General features: G+C 49.6%; 1 protein-coding gene and 1 long non-coding RNA gene across 2 annotated transcripts; one reads left to right on the top strand and one right to left on the bottom strand.

The window, feature by feature from the left end:
* Positions 1-3,604: 3,604 nt before the first annotated feature.
* Positions 3,605-9,934, top strand: BMP2 (bone morphogenetic protein 2). The gene is made up of 4 exons (XM_079297697.1): positions 3,605-3,901; positions 4,086-4,509; positions 5,287-5,645; positions 7,848-9,934. The coding sequence occupies exons 3-4, from the start codon at positions 5,294-5,296 to the stop codon at positions 8,690-8,692; spliced, it is 1,197 nt and encodes a 398-aa protein (XP_079153823.1). The 5' UTR covers positions 3,605-3,901; positions 4,086-4,509; positions 5,287-5,293; the 3' UTR covers positions 8,693-9,934.
* On the bottom strand, positions 4,016-5,276 carry LOC306797981. The gene is made up of 2 exons (XR_013773252.1): positions 5,118-5,276; positions 4,016-4,590 (listed from the first exon to the last, which is right to left on the bottom strand). It is a non-coding gene; the product is annotated as an uncharacterized lncRNA (long non-coding RNA).
* Positions 9,935-11,016: the final 1,082 nt, after the last annotated feature.

The following is an 11,016-nucleotide window of genomic DNA, read 5'->3' as shown; positions in this document are numbered from 1 at the left end:
TGAAACAGAGCAACAGCTTTGAAGAGCTGCCAGATTTCAGCAAATGTGAATAAAAAAGATATTTCTGAATAAGCTGCCTTTCCTCTCTTCAAAAACAAATCACCTTCTTGTAAATTATCTTCTCAGGTGAGAATCCATCCTTCACAGAACAGGAGACAGGCTGTGCAGCAGAGCCAGTTGATAGATGTTAAAAGACAAACCACCAAAAGGCAAATATGTCTTTGGAAAACAGTATTAAGTAATATTTTAAAGACTTGCCACACATCATATTCACACAGATGCCAACAGGAAGCACAGCTCAGGAAAAGAAAAGCTTTCAGATAATCTCTACCCATTACGAAGGCAAAACCTCAACATCACTAACACATCTTAACTCATTTTCAGCCCTTGCCCTGCTCACACTTGATGCTGTACCATGTATACATTTCATACTTTAGCACAGAGTTTTATCAAGAGGTTTATTCACTGAAATGTACAAAATCCATTTAAAAAAAAGCTCACTACTATTAATATTTCATGTCTCACATACTTCTCATATCCAGGGGACCGTGGTCTAAAGTGGGAATTCTCAAAAATGCTCTGCACTAGTCACATGGGGCTGCTGGAGCCAGTAGTGAAATGTTGAGTATCACTGTGCACAGAGTGATGCAAGTGTTTCTGCAGGCTTGTGTCTCTATCTAGAGCAGAATTTAGGCCATTTTGTTCAGGATTGCAAGCTATGGTCAAGATTCCAGGGAGCCTTTCTCATCTGTGTCCTCCAGCTGAAATCTTCTGCCCACAGCCACCAGCAATGCTGGTTGCAGTGTAGCTAATTTAGAAAAAATTCACTATGTTGTGGCAGTGTATAAATGTGATTTTGTACAGGATTCGTAAGAAAAAATTCTGGGGGAAGAAAAGATTTTCTTCTTTCCTGTCTACCCTGGAAAAAGGACTCTTACCTTCTTGTAAAACATGTCCTTTGGATACTTTTCCACCCTTTTACTAGGAAAAGCCAAGAACACCTGAAGTTGATATCTATCAGCTGTGTTTGGGTCCTAGGAAGGAACACCTGGATCTAAAACATTACCAGCAGGTGCCACTAATTGAGTATTTACTGGCTAAACACCTGCAAAAAAAAAAAAAAAAAAAAAAAAAAGGAAAAAGAAAAAGACAAAAAATGAGTGTATGTAGTAAAGAATAAAGAAATTAATTGGTGTAGTCAACTGTTTAAAGTTCTGGGGGAAGAAGTGAAATTTCACAGAGGAGATTAACTATTCTCCACAGTCAGGTTTACTAAAACAGCTCTTTTCAGTGTAAATGGTGGTTTCTCTTTCTGCAGAACTTGCAGGGTTGCTCTTGAAGTAACTGTAAAATGCAATGACGTGAGAGCCCACCTCGATGGGGCTGGATATTTAGCTGATGTGCCACTCAACTCCTCATTTTCACAGAGCTTGTGAGGAATTTCAGCTCCAGGAAATGCACTGGTTGAGCTTTAGTTTCTTTATCTCGAGTGCTGCTGCCCAGCTGTAGGAGTGGGAAGGGGCCAAGGGCTCATTTGTGGTGCTGGAAGTCTGGGTGGGCACAGCCAGGCATGTTTGCCCTCCAGATCATTGTACCTTCAAACACCTGTCTCTATTTCTCTCTGTAATCATGAAGATGCTTCTCAGCTGGTGAGCTCAAAGAAAAGGATGGGAAGGTAGAGTTGCTGTGCCAGTAGCTCCAGATCAGAATAGACTGAGACATGACAAAGTAGAGGGGCAAGGTGTTTTATGGCCAAGAGAAGACTCTGAGAACTCATTTATATTTAAAATCAGAGAGGGGCAAACCTACAAGACCCTGTTGAAATCAGACCAGAGCGTATGCAGGCCTTCAGAACAGCCCCAAACACGTTTCTCCCTTCTAAGCCTCATTATCCTAATTTAGAAAGCTCCTGGAGATAACGCTGTGCTGGGCATACAGTAGAGCCTATGCTCCAGGCACAGGGAGTAAGTGTTGAGGCAAGAAATGACTTTTTCCTGGCATGACCCACTAAGATTGAACTGGAATGGCAATTAGAAGTTGAAGTGCTAATTTAATGTCAGTGATGTGTAAACTATGTTGCCATTGTTATTTTAGTGCTGATTTACATAATTGGCATACCCTGAAGTCACACTGCACGAACTTTCAGTTCATGCTAAAGACTTGCAGGAAGTCATAAAATTAAACATTATCTGTGCTGGAATGCAACAGAAAAATAACTCAGCTTTTGAGGGATTTCACCTTGCTCGGTGTCCCCTCTCCCACCGTGTGCGTGGCAGCGAGAGAAAAATCAGGTTAGCGAGTGTTGGGAGCTGTTGGCATGAAGGAGCTTTAGCAGCTCTTTAATTAGGCTGGAGCAGTTCTGGGGTGGTTTGTTTGGCTCGTATGTACCTCCCTGGGCGAGCTCCTCATCCTGCAGGGATGCTGCATGGGAGTTGCTGGATCGTGATAGAAAAGTCAAGGGAAGAAGGTCCACAGGAGGAATTATTGCAGCTCAGATGTGCTGAATTCCTGTCCCAAATCGGTGTTCTCCCTACACTAAAAAGTCATAAGGTGGAGGGGAAAGGCCGCTCCCAAAGGAGGAGCTGGTAATGGAGCTGTCTCCGTTGTTATTGCTCTAAGTCCTCCTCCGCAGTAATTCAAGGTGTCACAGGCTGGTTGTGCCTTTTGCAAATGAAGCCCCTGAGAGATATTGGGAAGAGGAGGTGGAGCACAGAGCACCTGCCTTGCCGGGAAGGCACCAGGACCCCAGCTAATGATGGTGTGCCGATGGCTTTGACTTTGATGAGGACCCTAAATTGCTAGGTACCGCATACCTATGCAAGGGCCTGGCCCTACCGCAGAGCCCAGGCAGACAAACAAGAGATGGGGCAAAGGACGCAGCCCTGCTCGCGAGTTACTCGTTGTATCAGGAGATTCGCCAGCTCAGGAAGGGATCGAGGCACGCAGCTGGGATTGGGAGCCCAATCGCGCTGGGCACGGACCCGCCTTCTCCCCCTGTGCCACCACTGTCCCACACCGCGGGCGATGCCGCGGCTGCAGCCCGGGGGCACCGGCCGGGCACGGGCGGGTCCCGGCCCCGCGGGGAGCGCGGCTCAGCCCCGGGGCAGGTGCGGGGCTGCCGGGCCGGGCCGGGCGATCCGCCGCCGTTCCACCACTGGAGGGCAGCCACATCTTAAAAAAACCACCCGGCCCAACCCCTCCGCCGCCCGCATGGGGCTGAGCCCGCATCGGATGCGTCGCGGCAGCGCTGCGGGAGGAGACTTCTCCGAGTTCGGGCGCTCCTCTTTCGGAGAGGAGAGCGGGGAAACCCCCAGATTTCCAGCCCTCGCCCTTGGCTCGGGCAGCGGGCTCCACGCTTTGGTGGGGGGAGAAAAGCAAATAAGTACATATATGTATTTTTTAAGTAGTTCTAAAGCACCGGGATTCTCCCGGTACCTTACGTGACCTTCGCACCTTACCACCCCGGCGGTCCGGGGCACGGCGCTAATCCGATTTGCGGCGGCGGAGCGCTCAGGCTGTACAATGGGTCATTGTTCGACCCGGCCCGGTCCCGCTCCGCCGCAGCCGCCTGGAGCGGGCCGGGCGGGCCGGGGGTCTTTCCGCACAGGAGCCGCCGCCGGTACTACCATTTAACGGGACAGCCGCCCGCCACATCCCTCGCCCCGGCGGCACTGCGACCCGGGCGCGGGCGGCAGCCGCGGCGAGGGAGGGAGCGGGCGAGGGAGGAGGGAGGGAAGGAGCGAGGGAGGGAGGCGGCGTCTCCTTTAAAAGCCGTGCGGGGCCGCAGCCCGCTCCCACAGGGCGGCTGTGATTGGCGCGGGCCCCCGAGCCTCCGGGGTCGTGACATCGCCGCGCAACAAAAAGCCCCGGCGGCGGCGGCGGGCGGCCACCCCCGGCCATGGTGCGGTGCGGGGCCGGCGGGGAGCCCGGCGCGGTGCCCTAGCGCGGCCGCTCCACGCGGGACGGCGGCGGGCGGCTCCCCACCCCTTTTTTTTTTTTTTTTTCTCTTTTTTACTTTTTTTTTTTTTTTTTTTCTTCTCCTCATTTATTTACTCTCCTCCCTCCTTTTTCCTTTCTTTTTTAAGGGAGCGGAGACAAGTCAAGCTTCATCTTGATGTTGCTGCGGGAGTCTCGGTAAATGTCCATCTGTCTGATGAGCGTGATGCAAAGGACATTTTTGAAAAGGAGCCTTTTAACTCCGTAGACACGTAGGGACCCATTCACGGGCAGGCACACACACGCGAGGAGGAGGAAGAAGAAGAAGCAACTTTACGATCGCTGATTTAAAAGGGAGACGCTTTTTCCCTGGCTGGGACTTGCCTTCTGCCTCCTCAACCAGCTGCTAAAAGTATGTTTCCGAGGCGGACTGCACTTCAGGGAACTTCTATTTTCTGCTCGGCAGCTGTAGAGGAGCAGCAGCGAAGTTTGGAGTAACACCAAGTGATGCGGGAAAAACACCCCGAGAGCAGAACACCCTCCTGCAGACACAACCCCTGCTGCTGCACACAGGTATAGCTCCGGCGGTCGCAGATCCGCTGAAAGCCTTCTCCGCAGGATGACTCTGTGGGCCACGGCGGAGTTGCTAGCGCTCTGGAAGAGAGAGGGGGGACGGGACACTAATCATAACTATTATTACTATTATAATAATCCAGCCCAAAGTTTCACGGGGGAGAATGTCATCCTGTGGGTTTGGCTAAGGACGTAGCAGGATATGTATTTTCCTCCTTCCCCTTCTTCCACTCCGCCGAGGGAAAACAGCTCTCCTTTTCCCCGCGCTGAGGGAAGCCGCTGCCCCGCCGCGGGGGAAGCGGAGCCGGCCCGGAGCCCCCGCGGCTCGGCTCAGCGGGGTGTGTGGGGGAAGCCCGGGGGTCGGGACGGGAGCTCAGCGGGGAGCTGGCTTTGCTGGGCAGCCTCCCCTTCCCTTCCCTTGCCGGTGAGCGGCGGCGGGAGGCCCGGCCCGGCGCACACCTGCGCCCCGGCCCCGGCGGTGCCCCCGGCCGCGTCCCCTCCTCCCTTCACCTCAGCTCCGCTTTGTTGCGGAGCGCCCCGCTCCGCTCCCCCGTCCCGCCTCGCTCCCTTTGATCTCCTGCCACGGGGATTTCGGTGCCGCCGCGCACCTGAAGCGGCCCCTCGGGGGGCTCCGCCGGCCGCTCCGCGGCGGGGGCTCCGCTGCCATGGCCCGGCGCCGGGCTGGGTCCCACCTGCGGACCGTCCCCGCCCGTCCCCCCCACTCCCCCGGCGCGGTGTCCGCGCTGACTGGCTCCCATCGCCTCCTCCTCCGCGCAGGTTGATCATGGTTGCCGTGACGCGCTCGCTGCTGGCGCTGCTGCTCTGCCAGGCGCTGCTGGGCGGCGCGGCCGGGCTCATGCCCGAGGTGGGTCGGCGGCGCTTCAGCGAGCCGGGCCGCGCCGCCTCGGCCGCGCAGCGCCCCGAGGACCTGCTCAGCGAGTTCGAGCTGCGCCTGCTCCACATGTTCGGGCTCAAGCGGCGACCCAGCCCCGGCAAGGACGTCGTCATCCCGCCCTACATGCTGGACCTCTACCGCCTGCACGCGGGGCAGCAGCTGGGGCAGCCGGCGGCGCTGGGCTTCCCGCTGGAGCGGGCGGCCAGCCGCGCCAACACCGTCCGCAGCTTCCACCACGAAGGTACGGCCGGGCGGGGGCTCCGCGGGCTGCGGGAGCGGAGGGGAGGGCAGGGCCGGAGGAGGAGCGGGGGGCGGATTCCTCCCGCCGCTACCGCGGGGTTCGCGCCGTGCGTCTCCCGGCCGGGTGCGCTGCCCGACGGGCTCTGCTGCGGAGCTCTTGCTCTGCCAAATCCCTTTTCCCCATTCGTCGTCCGCCAGGGCGCTCCTGTTTATTGACTTTTCCCGCTAAATCTGCGCGGCTCTGAGTTAAGCAACCCCACAGATCGCTGCTCTCCTGCGAGGCTAGAAAGTGCCTGATGCGCGGCTGAGCCGGGCCGCTGAGCAGGTTTCTAATCCTTGTCTAATCCCCGTGTGAGAGATCAATAAAACAATCGATCGCGACGTGCTCGGGGATTGCCGTCGAGGAGCGCTGCTGGCAGTGCCAGGCTGCCCAAAGCCGCGCTCGGCTCTCACCTGCGAGGCTCCAGCAGCGCCTCTGCAGCCCCTGCCCACCTGCAGCCCCCCGAGGCAGCGATAGTCGGACAGACCCTCACTCCGCTCGGGGGCGTTTCCCGGTCCCGTAGCCCAAGCAGCGGCGGTGGCGTTCGCCCGGCCCGTGGAGCCGCTGGGGCGCGTGTCGCTCACGTGCTTTTTTTGGGAAGCGTTTCCCCAGGTTGTAATTGCTCCTGGCTGCGGCTCTCCGGTGCTGCCATGCAGTGGCCCGCTGCAAAAGTAATGAAAACGCAGTTTCCCCCTGCTTTGTGTCAAGAAAAGATATTAATTAGTTTTTAAGTTTCTAAAAGGAGGCGGCCTTTGGGAAGGGGACGTGCTGTTTAGTGGAAACCCTTACGGTGAGGGAGATGAATGATGATATCTAACCTCTTTCATCCACGTTTCCCTACATGGGAAATAAAAATCTGGCAGTTAATGGGGAAAAGCCAGCACGAGGGTCATTCATGTTAAACCCAAGGACTGTGGGCAAGGGGCTGAACGAGAGAGGAGTTGAAAGGGCAAAGTTGATGAAGTTTAGGCAGATGATAAAATCCACAATTTGAAGTAGTCATACAATTACAGCAAAAGCTGACTTTCAGTCAGTGTTACATTTTTTTTCTAAAATTTGGAAGAAAATCAATGTGACTCCCATCTTTTCATTGAATTCTCACTGCATTAGTGACTTCTTGAGAGCAGAAGTTTGTCTTGTGGCCATTCAAAAATATTTGCATGCTAGCAAATGCTGATCTGGTCCTGAGAGGCTATAAGGCTGAGCCTTACCTTTTGCAGAGATTTGCACTGGATCCAAAGGAGGATGGTTACACCAGTAAGAATTGCTAACAACACTTAGGGCTCCCCGTTAGAAAGTGACTTATTTTTTCCTTCAGTATGTTTAGCAACAAAGTCAAAAGCCACTAGAGAGTTTTCTTTTGGGAAATACTTTTAACTTAATGTCTGTAGCAACAATGTATTTAGCAACCCCAGGTATATTGTGCTGCTCCTGAAGCTCCATTCAGTTGTTTCTCAAGGTGAAAATGGCCTGAAGTTTAGTGATTCCTTGAATGTTTGTTTTTGGTGGTTTTATAAACTTTTTGTTTCATTATCTGTTCTCCATCCACCCCTATTTCAGCAATTGAATCTTCCTGCTCTTCTTTAGGGCCCTTTTGGGTAAATACTTGGGTCTGCTTCATAAAGTACCGTTATGGATGCCAAGTTCACAGTCTCTAATTAAACACACAAAAACCCATACATGAAGATTTGTAGGTCACCTAAATTGTACAGTAATGTTCTTCAAAATGGAGTTGAAGAGATTGATGTTAGAGCTGTATTCTCAGAAAAAAATCAGAAATGCAACTGTTACCCAAAATCCTCCACTAGTTTTAATGATTCTCCAATAGCTTTAGTGCTTGAGTTTTTCATTCATATCCTTGAAGTCCAAATTAATGCTGTATATTTCTTGCTTCTAATGATACTACCTGGAAGGCAAAGGCCACCAGGATCCAACCCAAATGTGTAACAAAGAATTTTTAACTTCATGCTATACATGCCTGCATAAACAAACAAGGGACACAGTATTTTCTGCCCAAAAGTCTTTCAGGTCTTAAGTGCCACATGTGGCAGCTGTCATTTGAAAGCTGCCATCAGCAGACAGTCTTAAGGGGTGTGATTGATTGCCTCAGTTTCTGATTTTTTTGCTTTTTTCTCTCTTATTTTCCCTGTTTAATCAAATTAGAAGTTTTGGAAGAACTGCCAGAAACGAGTGGGAAAACAGCACGGCGTTTCTTCTTTAATTTAACTTCCATCCCTAATGAGGAGTCTATCACCTCAGCTGAACTCCAGATTTTTCGGCAACAGGTGCACGGAGCCTTTGAGAACAACAGCAGCTACCATCACCGTATTAATATTTATGAAATTATAAAGCCAGCCACAGCCACCTCTAAGGACCCTGTCACAAGACTTTTGGACACCAGGTTGGTGCATCATAATGCAAGTAAATGGGAAAGTTTTGATGTAACGCCAGCTGTTTTGAGGTGGATTGCACATGGACAACCTAATCATGGGTTTGTGGTAGAGGTGGTTCACTTGGACAAAGAGAACAGTGCCTCCAAGAGGCACGTTAGGATTAGCAGGTCTTTACATCAGGATGAAGATAGCTGGTCCCAGCTCAGGCCATTGTTAGTGACGTTTGGGCATGATGGCAAGGGACACCCGCTCCATAAAAGAGAAAAGCGTCAAGCGAAACACAAACAGCGTAAACGCCACAAATACAGTTGCAAAAGGCATCCCTTGTATGTGGACTTCAATGATGTGGGGTGGAATGACTGGATTGTTGCCCCGCCGGGGTATAGTGCCTTTTACTGCCATGGGGAATGTCCTTTTCCTCTGGCAGATCATCTAAACTCAACAAACCATGCCATTGTTCAGACTTTGGTCAATTCAGTGAATTCCAAAATCCCCAAGGCTTGCTGTGTGCCGACAGAACTGAGTGCTATTTCCATGCTCTACCTTGATGAAAATGAAAAAGTTGTATTAAAGAACTATCAAGATATGGTTGTGGAGGGTTGTGGGTGCCGCTGACACAGCAAATATATTAGACAAATGCAAAAAAAAAAAAAAATAGCTGACACTTTAATATTTCCCAATGAAGACTTTATTTATGTAATGAAATGGAAAGAAAAACACAACTATTTTGAAAATATATTTATGTCTACGAAAAAGTTGGGAAAACAAATATTTTAATCAGAGAAATATTCCTTTAAAGATTTTAAATGTATTTTAGTTGTACATTTTATATGGGTTTAACCCCAGCACATGAAGTATAATGGTCAGATTCTTATTTTGTATTTATTTACTATTATAACCACTTTTTAGAAGAATAGCTAATTTGTATTTATATGTAATCAAAAAAGAAAAAAATATAGGGTTTGTACATAATTTTCCAAAATTGTAGCTGTTTCAATTGTGTGTATTTAAGTTGAAAAGAATACATGGAAGGTTACTATGGCAAAGTGCATAGCACATTTGCTTTCTGCTGTGCTACTGTTAAGGTCACAAGTTCAAGTCCAGAAAAAAGTGGATAATCCACTCTGCTGACTTTCAAGATTATATTGTACAATTCTCAGGAATGCTGCAGGGTGGGCTGTCCAATCCATGAGAACTGGCATCCTCTTTAGGTGGAACATTTGGATAAGAACCAGACGTTGCTGATCTAGTATAAATACTGCTATTCCCAACTAATTTGCAGTGTGAATATAAGGGCCAATAGAAACCCTATGGGAGGTGGGGGTGGGGGAAGACTGAATCCTTTCTAGACCTACAGAAAAGTGAATGTTTGATGTTTCCTTTAAAAGTCCTTCCTTTAAAAGTCCTGGCCAAATATAAAATAAAAACTAAAATGTCATCTTTTTTTTTTTTTGTGATTATCTGTGCTAAAGAGGAATACTTACCTAATTTGTACTGGCCCTTGTCTTTAACAGTTGGAAAAGCCTTGCATACTTTCTCACCTCAGATGAGAGCTCACTTCTGTGGAGTGTTACATTGAAATTAATCTGCAATTCTTGCCCTACATACAGCAAGCTGTTGTCATATGCAGCCTCCTCTCTAACCTCAGCTATTGGTTTTGCTGTTTGGCAGATTAGCCTCTCTTCATTTCCAGGGTTTTGTGTTGGAAACAATTTTTTCCCCTTCCCAAATGTTTAAATTTATTTTGGATAATAAATCATAGAGTTCTGATGTTTCTTTCTGAGAAGTCCAGTCTGTAAGAAAAAATGGTTCACTTGTGCAGTCATCACAAGAACAACTTGTGCTTGCATCATCTTACTGGTTTTTGTTGTTTTTTTTTAATCCTTCATGTAAGGGGCAAGGTGGATTTGCAGTAGGCAAACAGAGCATTAAAGGTGATCCTGATTGTGCCTGTTGTGTGTTCCACACCTGGTGTGGCAGGCAGAGCCTGGGGCATTGTGTGAGAGCTGTGCTGAAATAGGAGAGCAGGAAAGGAGCTTCAGTGGGCTTCTTGATCATCCCCTGGAGCTCTGTTGTGGCTCCAGTGCTGGGTCTGGTGAACTGAGGTGACACTTCCTGAAGCCATGTGTGCAATGGGCCTTGGAAGGACCTCTCAGTCAGCTGTGGGAATCTCTGATTTGGGCCTCCTGATGTTTTGTTGATGAACCCTTCTTTTTTCTCCTGGCCTTCCCCTAACTTCCCCTTTGTTTTACCAGAATCATCTGGTTGCAGCAGTGATGCTAACTAGATGGGTTGATCAGAAAAGCTAACCTGATGATGTCTTACAGGTCCTCTTGTAGAACAATCCTTTGCTGCTCAACACAAAAAGCAGAGGGTACAGAGAATAGGAGAGAGAAACTATTTACCTGCTGGCTGCTTCCATTTTTTTTCTTAAAATGGAAAAGAGCTTAAAAATCTCTTGGGTTGCAAGGTTCTGTGGTGAGCTAAAACTGATGCATTTCTTTGTACCATAAGTATTTTTAACAGCTGTCAGAGAGCAATCCACCATTCTGCAGTTGAGCTCTGCTTAATTTTGAGAGGTAGCTGGTGCTGGTCATGCTGATACTGCATAGCAGCCTGGGGGTTGGCTGAGTGGACAATCCCCAGGTGCTTTTTCTGGTGCTGTTCTGGTGGCTGATGTTTTTAGGGATGAAGCATCACATGTGCAGGAGTTTGGTTTACCTTTGGCTTCTTGCCAGCTTTCCTGGTGCTGGATGAGTTTGTGGCTGTTGCTTTGGCAAGGTTGTCGGTGCTGCAGTGGAGGTTCAGCAAGGATTTGGTGTTTGTGATGTGTGCTTGTGCAGTCAAGTCAGAGCTGTGTTACTGTACTTTAAAACCTAAGCTTGATAAAGCTGACAAGTGCTGAAAACTTAATGATGAGCATGAAAGTTGTGATCCCA

This window comes from Erithacus rubecula (genome assembly GCF_903797595.1).
Source record: "Erithacus rubecula genome assembly, chromosome: 2".
Classification (NCBI taxonomy): domain Eukaryota; kingdom Metazoa; phylum Chordata; class Aves; order Passeriformes; family Muscicapidae; genus Erithacus; species Erithacus rubecula.
The sequence above is the reverse complement of the archived record's forward strand: the minus strand, read 5'-3'. Positions and strand labels throughout refer to the sequence as shown.

Coding starts and splice junctions, on each gene's coding strand:
- BMP2 (XM_079297697.1), top strand. CDS start 5,294: ATGGTTGCCGTGACGCGCTCGCTGCTGGCGCTGCTGCTCTGCCAGGCG. Junction 5,646..7,847: donor CCGCAGCTTCCACCACGAAG/GTACGGCCGGGC, acceptor TAATCAAATTAG/AAGTTTTGGAAGAACTGCCA.